Here is a 24,788-nt window from a genome sequence, read left to right on the forward strand (position 1 = left end):
TTGAGAGATTGCAGCTGTATCTGTCTTGTTTACCCCCTCCCTGTGTCCTCAGCTTACTCTTATTCTTCCCCATATCCCTTGTCTCTCCAAATCTCCCTCTATTTTGTCCCTCAACCAAACTGTTGGTGTGTTCCTCCCCCGACTGTTATTTTCATTCTTACATCCTGATGCATTTTGTGTTCTCACTCTCCACAAGAGGCTTGACAATATTAATTAAATAAATAAATAATTAAAACCTGAGCAAATTAATTAAGTAAAGAATGAATTACCTCTGCAAATCCCCAATTAATTACCGAGAGATCCCACCCATCAGTGGGATACAAAACGTGACCTGTTCCACCTGCCAGAGGTATGTGCTTCACGAGTGTTATTGTACTTTGTGCTGTTTTGACAAGTTGTCACTCCGAGTGATTTTTCATTGGGTAGTCGATCTAGTCGAAAAAAAAAAAAAAATTTGAGATTTGTTCTACCCTTATTATCAGTATTTAAAATGGCGATTTCAGTTAATACAATGCCGATTTCGATGAAACTTGGTTGGTAGGTTCATACCATGACCTAGTTGTGTGCAAATGAGAACCGTTGCTATGGACACCACAGTTGCCTAGCAACGGGACTTTGAAATTTTTGAAAAATCATAAAAAATTAATTTTTTCGAAAATCAAAAATCAGGCCATGAGCAACTGTGGGCAGTACATTCAGCCATATTGTCAAAAATTTCCAGCCGGATCCTATTAAAACTGTCGGAGAAGATAGACTTTGAATGAACCCTGGTCGAAAACAATAAAAAAATAACAAATACACCCGTGCAGGAGTGACGGTCATCTCTGCGAGAAAATATATAGCCTCCTGAAGGTAGGGCAGTTTTTGCAAACATTGAAGTCACGTGACACGAAAACGAAAGCGAAATTCGAAAATCCGGCCTGAGCAAATTTAGATATTGTCCCATAGATTCATATGCCACAATCAAATTCAAGATCGCTTGAGAAATGTAGGAGATTGATTTTGAAAATCGTCATTTTCACTTTTTTTGCCAACTTTGAAGTCACGTGACACGAAAACGAAAGTGAATATCAAAAATCCGGCCCAACAAAATTTAGATATTGTCCCATAGATTCATATTCCCCAATCAAATTCAAGGTTGCTTGAGAAATGTAGGAGGAGATAGATTTTGAAAATCGTCATTTTCGCATGAAAATCATCATTTTCGCATTTTTTGCCAACTTTGAAGTCACGTGACACGAAAACGAAAGTGAATATCAAAATTCCGGCCCAACAAAATTTAGATATTGTCCCATAGATTCATATGCCCCAATCAAATTCAAGGTTGCTTGAGAAATGTAGGAGGAGATAGATTTTGAAAATCGTCATTTTCGCATGAAAATCATCATTTTCGCATTTTTTGCCAACTTTGAAGTCACGTGACACGAAAACGAAAGCGAATATCGAAAATCCGGCCCGATCAAAATTTAGTGATTGTCCCATAGATTCATTTGCTACAATCAAATTCAAGATCGCTTGAGAAATGGCGGAAGAGATAGAATTTGAAAATCGTCATTTTTGCAATTTCAAAGGCCTCGTGACCTTGACCTTGACCTTCGGTGACCTTGAAAGTCATACCATCGTGTACGTCTCATCGACCTCTATCAGGATCACTAATGACCAGATGTCCCGCTTCAACTTCATTGTGGACGGACGGACGGACGGAAGGATCGAAGGACATCGACACCCATATTATTAGGTCATGCTCGAAGAGATGTCCTAAAAATGAAGTTCGTTATATCTCAGAGACTATGTCAGATACACATGAAACTGGTATAGTAGGTTCATGGTATGTCCTCGTTATGTGCGAGAAAGAACCGTTGCTATGGCCCCTCCGTTGCCGAGCAACGGCCGAAAAACCTCTAAATGTGGGGGTATTTTAACGAAAAAACAATCTGCAGCATTAACCCTTGAAACTAGAATCATGAATTTTCTTGTGCTTAATCTTCAGGTCATTCCCCATCAAACGGGCCCATCGCGTCAAGTTCTATTGGGTAGTCGACTACCCATGTCCGCCTACCGGCTTGTTTGTTTGTTCGTTTGTCTGTCCGCTCACATCCAACCCAAACCGCTCAACCGATCGTTACGAAATTTTCAGAGATTAATGTCACAGAACCTGCGACTGTCTTGCATTGAAGGCTAGGTAAAATTTGATCGACTGAACAGGTCTACATCGGCCAATAGGCAATTTCAGCCAAATTTTCTATAATCCTCAAATTCCATCGGATTCACTTGAAATTTGAAGAGTATTTGCACATCAGGTCATTGAATTCATCCATATATTACTTTTGAGGTTGTCATAGTTCAAAAGGTCAACATAGGCCAAAAGGCCAATTTGGGCCAAATTTTCTAAAATCCTCAATTTCCATCCAATTGATGTGAAGTTTGAATACTGTTTGCAGATGAGGTCGTTGAACTGAAACACGTATTAGTTTTGAAGTCAACATAGACGAAAAGGTCAACATTAGCCAAATTTCTAAAATCCTCAATTTTCATCCGATTGACTTGAAATTTGAAGAGCATTTGCAGATCAGGTCACCGAATTCAACCACCTATTAATTTTGAGGTAAACTTAGGCCAAAAGTATGACATAGGCTAATTTGGCCCAAATTTTCTAAAATCTTCAATTTTCATTCGATTGACTTCAAATTTGAAGAGCATTTTCATTTCAGGTCGCTGAATTCAAACACCTATTAATTTTGAGGTAATCTTGGGCTAAAAGGTCAATATATGCCAAAAAGCCAATTTGGGCCAAATTATCTAAATCCTCAATTCTCATCCGATTGAGTTGAAATATGAAAAATATTTACATATTAGGTTACTGAATTCAACCACATATTGTGTTTATGGTTACCATAGGTGAAAAGGTCAACGTATACCAAAAGGTCAATCGGCCAAATTTCTAAAATCTTCAATTTTATTCCAATTAACTTGAAATTTGAAGAGCATTTGCATATCAGATCACTGAATTCAACCACCTATTAATTTTGAGGTAAATATAGGCCAAAAGGCCAATTTGGGCCAAATTTTCTAAAATCCTCAATTTTCATCTGATTGACTTGAAATTTGAAAAGCATTTTCATGTCAGATCGCTGAATTCAACTACCAATTAATTTTAAGGTCAAAAGGTCAACACAGGCCTGATTTCTAAAATTGATAGATGGGGCCAAAAGCTAAATATATCACTATATCTCAAAAAGTTGTGGATGAGTTATGACAAAACAAGGTAGATGAGTTGAATAGATGAAAAGAACAAGCGGATTGGATTTTGGTTTGGATCCAGCCCATCAGTGGGATACAAAACGTAAACTGTTCCACCTGGCAGAGGTATACACTTTACCGAGTACCATTCTACTTTGTGCTATTTTGCCAATTGTCCCTCTGTGAGTGATTTTTCACTTGTTTGTTTATTTGTTTGTCTGTCTGTCTGTCTGTTTGTTTGCACAGAACTTTAGTTTTTTTCTCTGCAACCGCTTGTTGGATTGAGACAAAATTTTCAACATTGGATAAACCGAGCTGTTAGATCAAGTTAGGTCAATCTAGTCTCAGATTTGATTCTGAGAGTAGGAGCAGCTACTCAGGTGGAGTGTTTTATTGATAATTATGACATCATAGGTAACGTGCTGTGTCAGCCATGTTGGAAAAACAAAAATTTTGGTCCTCTGTATCTCTGAAGCCACACGAAGGAAAATATTTAAACTTGGTACATGGCAAGTACTCTCATGAGGAATAAGGGCAATTTTTTTAAATGACATCACAGGTGTTTTCGTTATGATGTCATAATTTCATATATAGAACACTACATTTGAGCATTATGAGATTTTTGAGGGCCATCTTTGGATAAAATGGTCCACAGAATAAAATTTGATGACATCATCAGTCACATGATTTGGCAGCCATCTTGGTTTGATTTTTTTTATATATCAAAAATCTTCCTCTCAGAAGTGGCTCAATAGATCGAGGCGAAACTTCACAAGTATGACCGCCTATCCATGAGGAACAAAAGGTTCACACATATGATGTCATAGGTCACATAGTTTGACAGCCATATTGGATTTACCCTAAAACCAATTAAAAAATCTTCTTCTCCAGAACAGCTTGACAGATAGAGGGGAAGTTTCACACAAATGTTTCCCAAATCTTGAGGCCACCTGGGTATTCACAAATAATTGATGTCACGTGGACTCGTAGCCATATTGGATTGAGTGAAAAAATTTTTTTAAATATCTCTCTTTGAAATTATGATCTAGTGGTGATGGGGAATATCTATCTATATATTAGTAAAACTCTCATCTTGTATGCATGTATGTATGTATACATGTATGTATGTTCCCAAAATACAGCCAAAAAGGAAAACGATAGCGCAAAATTTTTTGGCCCACATTATTCACTATTCTCCTGCGGTGTGCAATATCAAGTTTCGTTCAAATTGAGCAGTGAAAAAATTATAAAAAAAAATCAATTCCCAATTCAGTCAAGTACTCTTCGGGAGAATTTGATCAATGCAAACAACATTAGCGGTATAGTTCGCTGGAGTTATCTTTTTTTCTTGAAATGATTTATTAAAAAATGTCAAACATTTAGTAGAGACAAAGAACGATTTATTTGTAAGCATAAAATAAACATCGCCATTTTGATCTAATACTTCCATGCTCATTAATGAATATAATTGTGTTTAGAAGATCACGCACAATAATTTCTTCGACTTTCTTTTCTCCATTTTTTTTTTCACATTGACGCGCAATATCAAGTTTCGTTCAAATCGGGCAATGAAAAAAATTATTAAAAAATCAATTCCCGATTCAGTCAAGTACTCTTCGGGAGTATTTGATCAATGCAAACAACCTCAGCGGTATAGTTCGCTGGAGATATATATATATATATATATATATATATATATATATATATATATATATATATATATATATATATATATACATTTATTTATTTATTTATTTATTTATTTATTTTTTTGAAATGATTTTTTTATCAACCGCTGTCACAGCGGGAACCCAACGGGTTCACGGCTCATCTGGTATATTTTTATTTTTCAACCTGATTGGATGCATGGTCTGGCAGCCAGAATTATTGAATTGTTTGTTGTGGGTATTTGTTTTTTTTTTTTTTAGAATATGACTCATTTGGCTTTTCTTGGATGGGTTTGAGGTTAGAGGAGTAACAGCTGAAATGCAAATTCTATCCAGGTACCTCCTGATGACTTCATCTTTGCTTTTTGCTTGTTTGGGTTCCTTCTGATTACTTCAATACAGGACTGTCCCTATTTCGTCTTCCATTTGATTTGAATTGAATTTATTTAAATCCCATTCTAAATTCAGTTGAAGAATCATAAACGTCATGGGTCAGGGGTTGCATCAATCAAATCAATCAAAGCCAGGGTGCATCAAAGCAGGACATCTTTGTACCCGATCATCACTGCCAGCAGTTATAAAGTGGCAGTTCTAATTATATCTCTAATTATTTACGTAACACACCAGTACACAAACACCACACAAATTACACCATAAAAAAACAAGTCCTGATGAGGGTCTGCAATCTCTGATTGCTCTTTTTCTTGCTCTAAATGTATTCACTCCAAATCCATTCACATTGATACCCAGAGGGAAGTATGAATGCTGAAGTGTATCGATTTGATTCTTAGTGTCTGAAAAATGTTTTGAAGTCGTGTTCCATGTTAGTAACTGGAAGAAAAATCGACACACTGAAATACTTTTTGCTATTTTTTTGTTTCTGATCCTCCACTGTGTTTGGCATTACGAGTGTATATAGTGTATCAATTCTGATACAAGTACGTATGGAAGGTTGTAATTCTGTGTGATATTTTGCTTATTGCATGATTTGGATACCCTGTATCAAATCAAAGCTTGAAGAGTTAACGCACTCTATGGTACACAGACCAGTAGGAATAGGTTCTGTGATACACTGCCTCATCTACCAAATGATCCATGACACAGTGACACACACAGAAAAGTTAATGTTGATGTCCCTGCAGTGGTAGGGAGACCAAAGCCATCATTTCAGGTGCATTTCCGCATGATTCCGTTAACTCCTGCCATGAGCTTCCTGTTATCAGGACACAAAAAGCATTTTAGGTTGTTTTCATCAACCATTAAGCAGCACCAATAAATAGCTTTACAGGACTAATATTGTCAATCAGAGTTGGTGCGATGTATTCCATGCTCGAATTGAGGTGAACCCCTTTCCCCCACCATTGTTTATTGGTCATCATTGTTGAATGAATACATGTGTTCAAGTCAGTAAACATTCACAGCACCTTTTGTCTTAACTCACTTATTTGTCTTGTTATGCCTTTACAGCCAAAGGCCAGAGGCATTAACTTTTTGGGTTATGGTTGTTCACTTTCTGTCCATCCATTGTCTGGTTTTTTTTGCTATCATGATAACTTGTGAACCACTGAAGGGATTTCAACCAAACCTGGCACACGTATGGAATATAATTCAAATATTTGTTGATTTGGTTTTGGGGTCAAAAAGTCAAATGTGTAACATATGTATCATGTGAACTGTAATTGAAAATCTTTCTCACCATGATAACTTCTGACTCACTGAGGAGATTTCAAACAAATTTCACAAGAATAGAATGTAATGCAAAAATGAAATGGTCCTATTTTGTGTTCGACAGATCAAAAGTCAAAGGATATTTTCCCCTTGGAATTAATTTGGCAGACCATAACTTGAGTTAGAAGCATCTGATGATGGCTTTGTTCTTCCTCTCTCTCTCTCTCTCTCTCTCTCTCTCTCTCTCTCTCTCTCTCTCTCTCTCTCTCTCTCTCTCTCTCTCTCTCTCTCTCTCTCTCTCTCTCTCTCTCTCTCTCTCTCTCTCTCTCTCTCTCTCTCTCTCTCTCTCTCTCTCTCTCTCTCTGTCTCTGTCTCTGTCTCTGTCTCTCTGTGTCTCTCTGTCTCTCTCTGTCTCTCTCTGTCTCTCTGTGTCTCTCTGTGTCTCTCTGTGTCTCTCTGTGTCTCTCTGTGTCTCTCTGTGTCTCTCTGTGTCTCTCTGTGTCTCTCTGTGTCTCTCTGTGTCTCTCTGTGTCTCTCTGTGTCTCTCTGTGTCTCTCTGTGTCTCTCTGTGTCTCTCTGTGTCTCTCTGTGTCTCTCTGTGTCTCTCTGTGTCTCTGTGTCTCTCTCACCTTTTATTGATATAAAACGTTTAAGTGGGTTGACATATAATGCTGACTGAGGTATGATCATTGACCCAATCACATCAAATTCTACTGTCTGTTTAATTTTCGTGCTGCTCTTCTATGAGCCTTGACTTTGTTAATTCATTTTACTAAAACCCACACTCACGTCCTGCTGCTGGTTTTGGTGTGCAATTGTAAAAATATCACGAAAAACAAAGTCTCCAGTTTGAAAAGGAAAGTTTACAATCAATGTGATCTCCCAGCAATGCCAAATGGCAGTGAAATCAGGTCTCCAAGAAAGATGAAACAAACATTGATCACTGTGCAAAGAGTCATGGAAAGATGCTGCCATGACATAAACAAAAGGGAAAAGATGAGAAATGAATAGATCATACAGAAAACAAAATCCCCTGACATTCTGGTCACAATTCAATAAACTGAAATGAAACTGAGCCGGACAGGTATTAAGAAGAATGGACAACCGGTGGGAAACAAGAATTACAAATTGACAAACTAGAGAAGGCCCAGAAAGAAACAGAGGTCGACAAAGATCAGGTAGAGAGAAGAAACTGAAAATTTTACTGGAAGCCTTTACCAGACAAGGTAGTGTAATGGTTGGAGCACCCACTCCGAGGGTGGAGGTCGGCAGTTCAAACTCTGGCCAAGTCATACCAAAGACTTTTAAAATGGTCCATGCTGCTTCCTTGCTTAACATTCAGCATTTAAAAGGAAAAAAACACGAATAATCCCCATAGGATGGCATCCATGGGGAGGAGGAAATTTCTTGGAAATGCCCCGCTGAGTGCGGTGAGAAATGTGGCGCCATTGTTGTGGTGTCGCTGGTACTCAGAGTGCCCCCGGAGGTGACGCCACTTTCTCGAAGCTCAGTGGCTGTGCTTGTCTGATCTGACAGTCCTGCGTTGTGTTTTGTGTATTCGTCTGCATGTCCATGTGTGAGATGTGTGTGATTGCTCCACTATTAGCTTTAGATCCTGTAAAAACTACTAATAAAAAGCCTCAAATAGCATTGAATATAACAGAATGGATCGTGTTGAGGAAGGAGCCTCCATCTCACAGTGGACTATCAAATCAATTAAATGCTTCTCTTCTATGAGCCTTGAATTTGGAAATGCATTTTATTAAAGCCCACACTCATGTTGCATCCAGATTTTGTTTTCTCAAATATGAATGACATTTTGCCATACACAATCAAATGTGGCACATCTCACATAAGAAGACTTCATACCCTCTGAACTGTCCTTTATTCTGTATCATGACTTTCTTTTTGGATGAATATATTTTGGTCAGCTGGTATATTTCATGTCGTACAGTTTTAGAATTGTCTCCAAAAGACATTCAATCATATTTCGAATCATCTTGAAAAAAACCAGCTTTTTGTGGTTTTTTTTTTTAACCAAATACATATTCATGTGTATGCAATTTCACTCATATAAGCTTAACTTGGAGGTAATTTTTCAGATACTACACACTGAGACAGCACTTACGTCACATCAACATGCAGTAGAGGTGGGTTCATTTGATGGATTGGGTTAATGCAGCGACTGCACTTGGGGTCCTTATTAGATCCTGCAGTGAGTGGGTGAATTATTGCAAGTTCAAAGACCTGCAGACAGTGGATGATCGCTATTTCTCTCGACAGAATGAAATCCAAAACCTACCATGACGTCATCCCCATCTCATGTTTGAACGACTTCCCAACAGTCGCCCAAATGTCAAAGGTAAGTTTGATTTTTGTGCATGTTGTGGTTATTCTTGTCATTGTTGTAGTTTCTGCTGCTTGTAGATGTTTTTATTACTTCTCTGATCCGTGCTTTTAATGTTTGTTTGTTTTTGCTTTCTTTTCTTTTTTCTTGAATTATTTCAATCTATACTATAAAATGAGTCGTGTGTGTGTCTGTGTATGCATCTGTGTGTGCGTGTGTCTGTGTATGCGTCCGTGTGTGCGTGTGTCTGTGTATGCGTCCGTGTGTGCAACTTCCACCCAGTGATTGGACAGTTCGCCTGACTCCATCCACAATTTATATACTACGGTCACCAATGTAGGAATCGTTTAGAACCCTTTAGGAACCGTTTAGATTTTAGAATTACCTTTTCTCTCAAGCAACGCTATTACTGTGGGGGTTATACAGGTTTGTTATTATGCCCGACTGTTTTTTCAACTTGTGAGTGGAACAGGTGACTGACCGTGGGTTTCCGTGAAATTGGTGATGGTTTGATTGGAGAGCAGAACACAGTAAATAGTCAGTTGTTTTGATGTGGGAATTCACATTTGATAAATGTGTGAATAGTCACAGTAAAGTAATGATGAACACAGTAAAAATGAACACAGTAAATAGTCAGTTGTTTCGATGTGGGAATTCACATTTGTTAAATGTGTAAATAGTCACAGTAAAGTAATGATGAACACAGTAAAAAAATAAACAGTAAATAGTCAGTTGTTTTGATGTGGGAATTCACATTTGTTAAATGTGTAAATAGTCACAGTAAAGTAATGATGAACACAGTAAAAAAGAACACAGTAAATAGTCAGTTGTTTTGATGTGGGAATTCACATTTGATAAATGTGTAAATAGTCACAGTAAAGTAATGATGAACACAGTAAAAATGAACACAGTAAATAGTCAGTTGTTTCAATGTGGGAATTCACATTTGTTAAATGTGTAAATAGTCACAGTAAAGTAATGATGAACACAGTAAAAAAGAACACAGTAAAAAAGAACACAGTAAATAGTCAGTTGTTTTGATGTGGGAATTCACATTTGATAAATGTGTAAATAGTCACAGTAAAGGAATGATGAACACAGTAAAAAATGAACACAGTAAATAGTCAGTTGTTTCGATGTAGGAATTCACATTTGTTAAATGTGTAAATAGTCACAGTAAAGTAATGATGAACACAGTAAAAAGAACACAGTAAATAGTCAGTTGTTTTGATGTGGGAATTCACATTTGATAAATGTGTAAATAGTCACAGTAAAGTAATGATGAACACAGTAACAATGAACACAGTAAATAGTCAGTTGTTTTGATGTGGGAATTCACGTTTGATAAATGTGTAAATAGTCACAGTAAAGTAATGATGAACACAGTAAAAAAACTAGAGGGGGAGCACTCGGTAGAGTGCAAAACCTCCGCCGTCAATACTGCTGGGTCACTTAAGTGAACCTGATATCCTATTCATTTTAGGTCAAAACGGATCAGACTCTACTGAACCACTAATGAATAAACTAAACTAGATCGACGCGCATGTAGAAATGCAAAAAAAAATTAAAAATCGAAATTTTTTTGAAAAAAAAGTTGCAAAATTTCTAAAAAAAATTTCTGTAACAATATTTTTTTGGGGGGGGTTGGAAATCAATGAAAACATGTAGAAATGCAAAAAAAATTCAAATAATTGTCAAATAAAATCGAATTTTTTTTGAAAAAAAGTTGCAAAATTTTGTTTTTTGTTTCTCTAAGAAATTTTTTTTTGGTTGGAAAACACTTAAAACATGTAGAAATGCAAAAACAAAAATTCAAATATTTTGTCAAATTGGCCGCCATAGCGGCCATATTGGACTTTGGACCAAGTCCAAAATCTAATGGCATGATCCTTGGACCATACCTAATCCCCCCACCAAGTTTCCTCGAAATCCGTCCAGGAGTTTTTCCGTAATACTATTCACAAACAAACAAACAAACAGACAGGGGTGAAAACAGTAACCTCCGTCCATCTTCGATGGCGGAGGTTAATGAACACAGTAAATAGTCAGTTGTTTCGATGTGGGAATTCACATTTGATAAATGTGTAAATATTCACAGTAAAGTAATGATGAACGCAGTAAAAAATGAACACAGTAAATAGTCAGTTGTTTCGATGTGAGAATTCACATTTGATAAATGTGTAAATAGTCACAGTAAAGTAATGATGAACACAGTAAAAAAATAAACAGTAAATAGCCAGTTGTTTTGATGTGGGAATTCACATTTGTTAAATGTCTGAATAGTCACAGTAAAGTAATGATGAACACAGTAAAAATGAACACAGTAAATAGTCAGTTGTTCCGATGTGGGAATTCACATTTGTTAAATGTGTAAATAGTCACAGTAAAGTAATGATGAACACAGTAAAAAAAATAAACAGTAAATAGTCAGTTGTTTTGATGTGGGAATTCACATTTGTTAAATGTGTAAATAGTCACAGTAAAGTAATGATGAACACAGTAAAAATGAACACAGTAAATAGTCAGTTGTTTCGATGTGGGAATTCACATTTGTTAAATGTGTAAATAGTCACAGTAAAGTAATGATGAACACAGTAAAAAAATAAACAGTAAATAGTCAGTTGTTTTGATGTGGGAATTCACATTTGTTAAATGTGTAAATAGTCACAGTAAATTAATGATGAACACAGTAAAAATGAACACAGTAAATAGTCAGTTGTTTTGATGTGGGAATTCACATTTGTTAAATGTGTAAATAGTCACAGTAAATTAATGATGAACACAGTAAAAAAAATAAACAGTAAATAGTCAGTTGTTTCGATGTGGGAATTCACATTTGTTAAATGTGTAAATAGTCACAGTAAATTAATGATGAACACAGTAAAAATGAACACAGTAAATAGTCAGTTGTTTCGATGTGGGAATTCACCTTTGTTAAATGTGTAAATAGTCACAGTAAAGTAAAGGCCCAGTCACACCTTGACGTTTTAGCCAGCTTTTGCCGATTTTTGAAAAATTTGACTAAAACGCTGGCACACGTCGAATACGTTATGGGTAAGTTTTGGAAACATGGAGAGCACGCTGAAAAACACTGTCATACATCGTAGTACGCTGGCTTTCATCATTGTACTTTGCGGTTGTCCTCAAATTTTAGCATGCTTGAAATTTTACGACTTATGCCAGCGTATGACTCACAAGTTCCGCTACGCTGGCCATAAGTTGTAGGCACGTTATGCGATCGTTGACACACGTTGACACACGTTACTTGTAAGTTAATCATAAGTCGAAACACGTCGAGGTAATGTTTAGCGTACCCGAAACTTATTTCTAACCTATGAGTAACGTGTTGTAGGCACGTTACGCGATCATTGACACACGTCCACACACGTTATTGTAAGTTACTCATAAGTTGAAACACGTCAAGGTAATGGTTAGCGACAGTGTTCCAGACTCACTGTTTTTTTATTTTATTTTTTTTTCTTCGGTATGATGGTGATGTTGACACTTCGATTTATAGTGCGGTTATGATTTAAATTGTTGAGCGGCAGCCTATTAATTATTTTATATTATAACCGCACTATAAATCGAAGTGTCAACATCACCATCATACCGAAGAAAAAAAATAAAACAAAAAAACAGGGAGTCTGGAACACTGACGCTAACCATTACCTCAACGTGTTTCGACTTATGAGTAACGAGCAAGTAACTTTTGTCGACGTGTGCCAACGATCGCATACCGTGCGTACAACTTATTCCCATCACATGCGGAACGTGTGAGGCATATGGCAAGTATGTCGTAAAATTTTTAACACGTTTAAAATTTCAAGACATACTCCACTTACTACGACGTATGATTGCGTACTTTAGCGTTCTATTCACGTATACCAAACTTACCCATACCGTATTCGACGTGTGCCAGCGTTTTAGACACATTTTTCAGAGGTCGACATACACTGGCAAGATCGCCAAGGTATGACTGCGATGTTGACACTTCCATTTCTCCGGCGGTTATGATTTGAATCATTGTGCAGCAGCCTTTTAATAGGCTACGCCACGTGATCGTCGGCGATACGTGCAGCACGCTTTGCATACGTTAGACTATCGTTGGGCATAGGTTGTGAATGCCGACAACAGGCTAAGCATTCGTTGGTATAAGTTATCTATAAGACAACGAAACGTTCTGTGTCCGTTACTAATATGATATGCATACGACCAACTCGTTATGAATACATCCGAATCTTCAAAAAAAACATCAAAAGTTCAGCGTAAGCCAGCGTTTTACATACATTTTGATACGTTGCCATTGCTGGCAAAAATGTCAAGGTGTGACTGGGCCTTAATGATGAACACAGTAAAAAATGAACACAGTAAATAGTCAGTTGTTTCGATGTGAGAATTCACATTTGATAAATGTGTAAATAGTCACAGTAAAGTAATGATGAACACAGTAAAAAATGAACACAGTAAATAGTCAGTTGTTTCGATGTGGGAATTCGCATTTGTTAAATGTGTAAATAGTCACAGTAAAATAATGATGAACACAGTAAAAAACTAGAACGGGCACTCAGTAGAGTGCATACTTTCGCCAACGCTACATTTTGCCCCCCCCCCCGCCCAGAAACCGTTGATTGTGAGGGTATTTAATCCCATACCACATCTGCCATCTCATATGTGTTATGATGGCTTAAAAACATTAAATTTCCTGTCATATCGTATATCACAAGATTTGGCATTGAATTCACAACATTTGGGCATTGGTTGCATGCAAATTGGATAAAAATCGACTGCACTATGGCAAAATGACGATTTTGACCTTTTCATGACCTCGACCTTGACCTTTGTACTCTTAATTTTGTAATTGGTAGCCGAGTGTGGGGAACAGAACAGTCAACATTTTGGTGTTAGTTTCATGCAAATCGGGTAAGAATTGACCGTGTTATGACTAAAACCGCACATTTTGCAAATTCGTGACCCCCCTGACCTTTGACTCCTAACCGCTAATAAGCGTTATTCCGTCATTGTGTCATGTCACATATCACAAGATGGGGCATTGAATTCTGAACATTTTGGTATTAGTTGCATGCAAATTGGATACAAATTGACCGCGCTATGGTAAAAAGACGATTTTGACCTTTTCATGACCTTGACCTTTGACCCGATCGCTCCCAAAATCTAATCAAATGGTCCTCGGCTAATAACCAATCATCCCACCAAATTTGCTGCGATTCAGTTCAATACTTTTGGAGTTATGCGAATAACAAACAAACACACATATTCACAAATAAATAAATAAATAAATAAATAAATAAATACACAGCGATCAAAACATAACCTTCGCAACAAAGTTTGCGAAGGTAATGAACACGGTAAATAGTCAGTTGTTTCGATGTGGGAATTCACATTTGATAAATGTGTAAATAGTCACAGTAAAGTAATGATGAACACAGTAAAAAACTAGAACGGGCACTCGGTAGAGCGCATACCTTCGCCGCTGCAACTTTTTTTCCGGGCACATTTGAAAAACGTCATTTTAAAACGTCCATGACGTCACAACCGTCAGTCCGATTGACGTCAAATTTGGTGTGTAACCTCCTTGAAGGCAGTCCAACAAAATGGAATGATAAACACTGAAAAATTAAAAAGTTGAAAAATGACGTCATCTTTTGACGTCATTTTGACGCACTTCCGGGGACGTCACATCCAATCGGGGACTACCATTCTGAAAGCTCGTAGTTCACTGAACGTTTTAACGTTGGTTTCATGTCAATAGCTCTATTAGATCTGAAGCTATGCCTACAAGTATATTTTGACCTTGAGTGTGACCTTGACCTTGACTACAGAGTTAATTGGCAAAACCTGTACATCAATAAACAGATATTTTGGTACTAATCCTAATGCCTGGATTTGGGAGACTTTACTTTATAAATTATATAGATATTTGAATGTAAAATATCAGGACATTTTAGCCACAATTGAAAAACGTCATGTTCAAACGTCATGTTCAAACGTCAATGACGTCATAACGGTCAGTCCGATCGAAGTCAAATTTGGTGTGTGACGTCCTGAAGGTAAGTCCTACAAAACGGTATGATCAAAACTGATGAGATCGAAAATTGAAAATTTACGTCATCTTGTGACGTCATTTAGACGCACTTCCGATGAGGTTACGTCAAATCCGACACTACATATCCGAAAGGTATCTCATCATGGAACAATATGGCGGTGGTTGCATGTCGATAGCTGTATTATGAAGGAAGTTATGCTCAAAAGAGTGTTTTTGACCTTTTCATGACCTTGACCTTGACCTTTGACCCGATCGCTCCCAAAATCTAATCAAATCGTCCTTGGATACTCACGAATCATCCCACCAAATTTCATGCAATTCGGTTTAATACTTTCTGAGTTATGCGAAGCCTGGTGTTGGCGCAGTGGTTCGGGCAGCGGCTTGGGATCCAAAAGGTCCTGAGTTCAAGCCCCGTTGGGCCACTGAATTAATACACCAGGGGGTTGACTCAGCCTGTCATCCTTCCGAGGTCGGCGAAATGAGTACCAGTGTACTGGGCCGGTGTATAACCCGATTAAAATAGGTGTACCATATCCCTGTGTCGTAAGAGGCGACCAGGGTTGCATCAGGAAGGGCATCCGGCATAAAACATGTGCCAAATCACTATGCAGATCATACGGATGATCTGCTGTGGCGACCCCTAACGGGAGCAGCCAAAAGAAGAAGACTTTCTGAGTTATGTGAATAACAAACAAACACACATATTCACAAATAAATAAATATACAGCGACCAAAACATAACCTTTCGCAGAATGCGAAGGTAATGAACACAGTAAATAGTCAGTTGTTTCGATGTGAGAATTCACATTTGATAAATGTGTAAATAGTCACAGTAAAGTAATGATGAACACAGTAAAAATGAACACAGTAAATAGTCAGTTGTTTCGATGTGAGAATTCACATTTGATAAATGTGTAAATAGTCACAGTAAAGTAATGAACACAGTAAAAAATGAACACAGTAAATAGTCAGTTGTTTCGATGTGAGAATTCACATTTGATAAATGTGTAAATAGTCACAGTAAAGTAATGATGAACACAGTAAAAAATGAACACAGTAAATAGTCAGTTGTTTTGATGTGGGAATTCACATTTGATTTTATGAGCAGGAGGAGGGTGAGAAAAGATGGAATAACTTTGGAAGGGGAGAGGGGGGAGGGGTGAGGACTTTCGGTGGGAGGGGGGGCATTTGAAAGCTTGAGTGTGGGGAGGGGCTTGATGCCTTCGGGTAGGGAAGGGAAGTGTGAGGACTTGGGGTTTGCGGGGGTAGGGGTGGGGCGAGGGAGGAACAAGGATGGGACACAGCTGGAAGGGGAAGGCTAAGGCCTCTTTGTTGAGAAGTTGTCAGAATTTCATGTGTCACAGTAAAAATGCAATTAGATGAAGGTGCAGACAGACAGCAGGTCAAATATCAAGTGTACATAGCATGGTGTGAGCTGTACAAGTGTACATTGTATTAACTGATGTTTTGTTGTAAAGTACAACAACAATGATTTAATCCTTTTGAAATCCATGCTTGTCTCATTAAAAACCAATCCATCTCACCAATGATCTTAACCCTAGTCCTCCCAACATATTTTACTACCTCATCTTACTAACCGGGGTCTTTTCGGGCCCCGACTCAAAAACCACTCATTTTCACTAAATCTGCCAAAGTATCACATCAATGAATAAACATGATGTTTCATTGATAAAGTCAACAGACAGAAAAATATATACATATAAAATCTAAAATTAACCTTCCAACTTGGGACTTTTATGACCCCCAACTCAGAAGCATGAAATTTCATTCAATCTGATAAAGTTTAACATCAATGAGGAAACATAATTATTTGGATTGGATGATGTTTTAATGATAAAGTAAACAAACATAAGTATAAAAAAATAAAAATTGGAGGACTTGCTCGATACAAATATCATATTAAGTAATCATAAGTGCAAAAAAATGAACAAAAACAATTGTGGTGTTTTTAGACCCCAGAAAGAATTTGCTTGTAACTGTGCAGCAAGGTGGGATCTTAAAACACCATATATATTTGTTACTGGCACATTTCGTTAAACAAACTAATAAAACACGAAACACATTGTGAAACTAATCTACCATATAAAGCACAATGTGTGTTTGTGTATTTGTTTGTATATTTCTTCGTTTGATGTCTGTCCCCCTTCAAAAGGATGATTTAAGAACGGGTTTAAAGGCCAATCTTTTAGCACGACTGTGTGTTCACTACGGTCTATTTTTTCATAATAAAAAAAAACTCGAAAAACATTTTTCATTTAGAGTAATTACGTCTCTTCTTTTGGAAATGTAGACAGTGACTTGCAACCGGGCCTCAAAGGTGGTATACAGATGCGTTATAAAAATAACAACAAATACAAAGCGAAGGGAGGTGAAATTCGCCGCACGTGATGTGTAACTTTATCAGAGTAAAATGAGTGTTCATTTACATGTGTGCGATGTCTAATAAATAAAGAAGATACAGTATAAGCACACCTGACACTAGGCCGAGGCTTCAGGCTTTGGCACACTCATGAAGCTGTACCCTCAAAATGAAAGATCCCAGAAGATAAAAAAAAATAAAATGGTCACATTTGTACATGTAGTGTTTTAAAATAACACTTTTTCTTGCTACAAAACATCATATCCTCCAGTCTCTGAATATTTTGAATAAAATAATTCCAACCCATCATTTTTGATGGTCTTTATACTAGTTTAGAAATGACACATCAAAATGTATGCTTGGGGTTCATAAAGATCCATGTTGGTTGGACGAGGATTAAGGGAGAAAATACACTGCCCTTGGTCGAATATGGTCTGCATGTATCGCCATCCACATACTTATGTCTACATACTTCGTGGTTCACTGTAAAACGTTTCATGAGAACTTGGCAATTGGCATGGGCACTAAAATCTGCCTTTGAAAGGCAATGTCACACATTCCCATCCATCCATCCATCAGGAGCATACTCTGTGCAGAGCATTGGTGCTCCTTGGCTATTGGACACAATCCTAGACAGATCACGACTCCACCACAGGATACCAGCAAGCTGGCACTCATTTTGCCAACCTCAGAAGGATAATAGGCAGAGTCAAACCCACCTGGTATTAATTCAACAGAAAAGTGGGATTTGAACTCATTTACTAACATCCCAAGCCCACCACCTAACCATTAAGCCAACACCAGGCACACACATTCCCTTCACCAAGGAATTAACATGTTCTGCCAAAGACAGCCAAGCTGAGCAATATAGAAAGAGTTTTGTGTAGTTTTTCTATGGTGAGGGCAGTGGTATGAATGTAAGGTTTACTGCCATAGATAAAACATGTAATCAAGCAAAAACACTGGAAGTTACATTTGGCTGTGCAAGCAAATTTAGTACAGCATCAAGTACTCAGAGGATGCTTTTATAGGGCACCTCATTTGAGAGAAGAACAGAATAGGTTCATGAAGAATTGAAAGGCATGTGGTAATGGAAGCGTATTGATTATGGGGGTTTATAATGTGCCAGGGATAGTTTGAGTCCAGAAATCAGGAAAGGGCAGAGGAGATGAGGGATTTCTGGATCTAATCCAGGTTTGTTTTTTTAACCAGCTTGTAGATAAGCCCATAGACAGGAATAAATATGTGAATATGGTCGAGAAGGTGGAGAAGGGAGAACATTTAGAGACAAGTGACCACAACAGTGTGTGCAAGTATTCTGTTAAGAGTTAATGTTTGGGATAGTAGAATAAGGCTATTTAAAAATTTTGAGACAATGAGGGGAGAGGTAGGTGCTATAGTTTGGGACAAGCTAATAGGAGGGCAATCAGCATCAGCCAAATAGGAAACGTGCAAGGAATAAATTTGCAGTGAGCAGAGCAAGTACATTCCAGTGAGATCCAAAGCTAGAACCAGGAAGAGACCAGGGTGGTTCAACATGGAGATAGAGAGTGATACTAAGGATGAGCAGAAGGCACTTATTAGGTGTTAAACAACATGACTTTCTTCTCCAGCTAAGAAAGTTTTGACATAAACCAAAACATAAGAATGTGATAAGGATAGCGCCACTATTATAAGGGGTAAAGAGGAGATCAAGACAAGTGTGGGCCCATTGAGTGATAGCACTGGGCAATTGGTTCATGATGAAAGTGAGATGGCAAGCTTACTAAATTGTTTTCTTTCTTCAACATTTACACAAGAACAGTCAAGGGAATTACCAGTGGCTGACAGAATATATGCAAGGAGTTAGGCCAGAGGACGAACGCTCAAAAAAGGTTTATTTGTCGAATTTTGTTCACTACCTCTGAGGCATTATGAAACACTCAGTTCACAATTTTGATTTTAAAAATGCAGTGAATCACGATCATCTTGTTATTTTTGGCAAAACTTGCACATAAAAGAGAAATTTGTGAACAAATGGCACATGACACTAGAACTATTGAAATCACTTTGTACCTTGATTAATATTATTAAGGCCACTCCAAAAGGTACAGGCCAAAAACATGTTGCGGGTCATGGCCGTCCGATAGTACAGGATCCTGAACTTGGTCCCATCTCGATCGGATGAAATTGAGAAATTGAAGTTACCCGGTGACCTTGACCCCTTGACCCCATGACCTGTGACCTTGAACGTTACCCCCCCCCACCTCCCCCCCCCCATGTCCGTTCTCATGACCCAAGGATCACTCATGCCAAGTTTCATCTCAATCCATCCAACGGTTCGGCCGCCTATAAAGGAAGAACAAACACACACATACATACATACAAACATATTCTATTTTTTTAGTAGAGTAGATAAATATGGGCCAGACGTTTAACTCCATCCAACAAAACAAATTTGTTATCGGGCATGTATGGATCATTTATGTTCGTAGTTATCACAAAGACAACACATGATGATATACATATGCACATTATTTTGTTTCACGATGCGATCAAAGATGGCTGACTAGCAGCAATTTTAGTTGTAAAAAATAAATAAATAAAGGTATCGAACCATTTGTCAGACATGCATTTACTGATGTTGATCAAACTTGGCACACAGACAATGAATGATGGTTTACATATGCATGTCATTTTGTTTTGAGATCAGATCCAAGATGACCGACTGGTGCCATTTTAGTTGTAAAAAAAACCCACCGATGTTGAACACATCCTCAACAATTTCTTGGATATGCATGGTCCGATTATGTTCAAACATCTCACAAGCACAGTACACAGTGGCATACAGTTGCACCTAACTTTATTTTGTGATCTGATCAACGATGGCCGACTGGTATAATGGCGGCCATTTTAGTTGTAAATAAATATGGGCCAGCCCTTTAACTCCATCCAGCAAAATTACTAAAACAATCGGGGTTGTGACATTTTATGTCTTTTTTCCTTGTTTTTGTAGCCTCCACCTTCGAGTGGCCTGAAGACCTTGTGATGGGCTAACAGCACATTAAATAAACATTTTATTGATATATATATATATATATATATATATATATATATATATATATATATATATATATATATATATATATTCAATAAAGTGATAGACAGTCAAAATTTATGACATATCCAAAATCATTCTTCTGCAACAATAACAAAAGTACATAATTAATTCCGACTATACCATGTAATGTTAAAAAAACTTTTTAAATATCATAAAATGTATAAGGTAAACTGAAACTGTGTCTCTAAAGATATGACAAAGGCAACAACTCTCTTCTCTTCTGGAGGGAACTTTTACATGAGCTATGTGGACAACAGTAGCATCATTTCCTTGTACTGTTGGATGCCAAGAGTGACTGCTCCAGTTGCAATTCCTCGTTTTCAATATTTACATGAGACTGGATGGTCAGGTTGTACATGAGCACTTTGGCCTCATTTTTGATGATTGTCCTTGCCTCATGATCTTGTGTTTTTCCTGTTATTGTATAAATGACAATTACCAATGGTTTTTCTTTTCAGCTTGTATGTGAAGACATTGCTGTGGATAAATTCTTCCCAATCCTCTACCCTAAAGTATGTGATGTTACAATGGACATCAGTTTGGTGCAGGCGAATCACACACACACACACACACACACACACACACACACACACACACACACACACACACACACACACACACACACACACACAACCACACTTGCCATTGAAAGATACATGCGTCACTAAAATGGCATCTCAAAACCATAAAACAATGCCATTAGCACATAATTGTGTTCCAGGAAGCCAAAACATTGACAGGTATAATTCAGGCATAGGCATTTGTGACTCAGCCTATCTTTGTGTGACATCCCACTCACTCCTGGTATATTACACATATTGCTGGAGAAATGCAGCAGTAAATACCCTATGTGGTGAGAGCAGAGTCTTTTTCTTTCAGTTTTCTGCAGATTTAGATAGGCGATGAGTCATGCATGAAGGTGGAATCCGGCATTACGGCTATCTCTCATAACACGCAGTGCGACGCTGATAAATTCCATATTCCATCAACACTTTTCACTGTGGTTTGAAAGTATAATCGCATGTGCTGGCTCCCATCACTCTGTTAAGCCAACAAACTCTGCTTTACTAACGTATTTCTCCAACCCCACCTGTCAGGCTTCGAAGCTGATTGTAAATTATGACGAACATGTACTTTCGAACACTTTTAAATTTGGAATGATCTATCAACAGTTTGGTCAGGTGAGTTCTGTAAGATCACCGTCTTTTTTGCCCTCACCCCGGTTGACACCTTTTGGAATTAATTATACAGCGGTAGATGATTTTGTTGAGATACAAACAAAGTTTTGTATTTGTATTTCGCTGTACCTGAGCCACATTAACCAATAGTTCTATCAGAAACTTGTTCTTATTTTGCACTTTCAGAAATGTTTTACAAATGGTAAAGATAAAGTGAAGCCAGAACATTTCATCTGCTGACTTAGAATGCATGGTACATGCCAATAACAAGTTATAAAAGCAGCTCATGACAAGCTCACTGGTATTTATGTCCCATCCCGCACGGTTCTTGTAGACAACCGAAGAAGAGGTTTTCAGCAATAATGAGGAGAGTCCAGCCTTCGTGGAGTTCCTTGAGCTTCTCGGAAATAATATCGAGCTTCATGATTTCAAAGGGTACATTCCACAACTTAAAAAATATACATATTTACTCGCTTGAATGAGCATTGTGATAATGTATTTTTAGTTTAAATTTTTTTTTATTACAATAGATAAGAAGGTATAAGCACACATGAGGCTCGGCCAAAGCTTCAGACTTTGACATGCTCATGAGGTTGTACTATTGTAACAGTAAAAGCAAATTTAATCGGAATATGTACATATATATACATATATATATATATATATATATATATATATATATATATATATATATATATATATATATATATATATATATATATATATATATATATATATATATATATATATATATATATATATATATATATATATATATATATATATATATATATATATATATATATATATATATATATATATATATATATATATATCGATATATATATATATATATATATATATGTATATATATATATATATATATATATATATATACACATATATATATATACATATATATATCGATATATATATATATATATATATATATATATATATATATATATATATGTATACAGTAAGTCCTCGCTAACCGGAAGTTCGCATATCGTAGTTTCGATTATTCGTAATTTAGTTTTAATGACCAATTTTTCAATTATCGCAAACATTTTATGCCTATCGTAATGTCATTGCAAGGAAAAACGCAAAAAAAAGTTTCAAACTGCCTGCAAAAAACAACAATCACACAGGATGCGCATAAACACACTTTCACTTTACTGCGCATGTACTGTATGCTGTACTGTACGTATTATCTTCACGCTCGCCTGCATACCTTCCTGTATGAATCCCAAGCGACCCGCAAGTCTTTTGCCGACAACACCTCGTTTCAAGCGACAACGAAAGGCTGTCACATTGAAGGTGAAATTGGATATAATTAAAAGACATGAACAAGGTGAAGGGACAACGGAAATCGGCCGCGCGCAGCAATCGCTGCATCGACTGTACATTCGATCGTTCAAAGTTCGGCAAAGATAAAGAAAATATCACAGATTGCGACCAGTTCGAGTGCAACGACACTAACGAGAATGAGAGATGGTGCCATGGACAACATGAAGCATTTATTATGTGTGTGGATAGAAGATCAAACTAAACGTCGCATGCCTTTATCTCTTGCTGTGATACAAGAAAAAGCGCGTCGTTTGTTAGGGCATTGACCCACGATTACGTGATCAATTACTTCTCCAATCATGTTGAGAAGTACTCCAAGGAGAACAACATTGACAACAAATCTTTGCTGCTTGTAGACAATGCTCCTGCCCATCCTCAGCAAATGGAAGACTGATGTGAAAACGTGCAGGTAGTATTTTTACCACCAAATACTACCTCACTTTTACAGCCTATGGATCAGGGAGTTATTACTGCTTTTAAAGCCTATTATGTTAAGCATACCATGCTGCAGCTTATCAAAAAAACTGATAAGGACAAGCTATCAATCACGGAGTTTTGGCGAACATACAACATAAAAATGGCTTTTGAAAACATTGAGGATTCATGGGCGGAGGCGAGTGCCTCCACAATGAATGCTGTGTGAAAGAAAGTGTGGCCTGAGTGTGTCCACAATTTCACGGGGTTTGCTGATGTTCCGTTGATTACAAGTCAAATTGTAGACCTGGCGCAGGAGGCTGGTTTTGAAGAGGTTGACGAAGAGGACGTGGATGACTTACTGGAGTCTCATGCAGAACCCTTAAGCAATGAAGACCTTATGGAGTTGGAACAGCAGTGGGCTCTTGAGGAAGAAGAAGATGCTGTGACACCTTCATCCGAGCATCTCACCGTGAAAAACCTCAGCCAAATCCTCAGCTCGTTTGAAAGTGCCATAGAATTTGTTATCGAGCAAGATCCAAATCTTGAAAGGAGCACTGATTTTAGCTGTGTTGTTAATGATGCCCTTTGTTGCTACAAGGAACTTTATGCAGCAAAGAAAAAGAAAGCCATCCAGCTCACACTCCATGCATTTTTCAAGCCAAAAGATGCAGCACCAACTCCATCCACCATCCAGGATGCTCCTTCAACCAGCTGCCAAGAGACTATTCCCGCTGGTGAAGAAAGTGACAGCACAGTGTCAAGTGAAGAGGGAGACGATTCTGCCACTCCGCAAGTGTGACTTGTCCACCGCAATCAACTCCGTTCCTCCAGCCTCGGGGTAAGTCGCCACGATTCGAGGAGTGTGTTTTGTTTATTTGTGTTTATGTCCAAAAAATTCCGAGCCAAAAACACATCCCCCCTTTAACACATTGGTTTCGATGGGAAAATATGTTTTGTTTAACACAGTTTCGCTTATCATAAGGTTTTCCAGGAACGCAACTCTTGCGAAAAGCGAGGACTTACTGTATATATATATATATATATATATATATATATATATATATATATATATATATATATATATATATATATATATATATATATATATATATATATATATATATATATATATATATATATATATATATATATATATATATATATATATATATAGCCTGGTGTGTTGGCGCAGTGGTTAGGGCAGCGGCTTGGGATCCAAAAGGTCCTCAGTTCAAGCCCCGTTGGGCCACTGAATTAATACACCAGGGGGTTGACTCAGCCTGTCATCCTTCCGAGGTCGGCGAAATGAGTACCAGTATACTGGCCCGGTGTATACCCCGGTTAAAATAGGTGTACCATATCCCTGTGTCGTAAGAG

At 37.5% G+C, this 24,788-nt stretch overlaps 1 protein-coding gene across 28 annotated transcripts in view; it reads left to right on the forward strand.

Moving 5' to 3' along the window:
* The window catches only part of RAP1GAP (RAP1 GTPase activating protein), a 461,763-nt gene that overhangs the window by 402,959 nt on the left and 34,016 nt on the right, over positions 1–24,788 (forward strand). For all 28 annotated transcript variants that reach the window (XM_085878239.1, XM_085878236.1, XM_085878237.1 and 25 more), the window contains 4 exons: positions 8,859–8,937; positions 20,925–20,978; positions 21,564–21,647; positions 21,979–22,079. In XM_085878239.1, the coding sequence (XP_085734365.1) occupies positions 8,859–8,937; positions 20,925–20,978; positions 21,564–21,647; positions 21,979–22,079 (318 nt within the window). The remainder of the gene's footprint in view (positions 1–8,858; positions 8,938–20,924; positions 20,979–21,563; positions 21,648–21,978; positions 22,080–24,788) is intronic.

This window comes from Eptatretus burgeri, chromosome 4, assembly GCF_056783735.1.
Source record: "Eptatretus burgeri isolate ZD-2024b chromosome 4, Ebu_testis_v1, whole genome shotgun sequence".
NCBI lineage: Eukaryota > Metazoa > Chordata > Myxini > Myxiniformes > Myxinidae > Eptatretus > Eptatretus burgeri.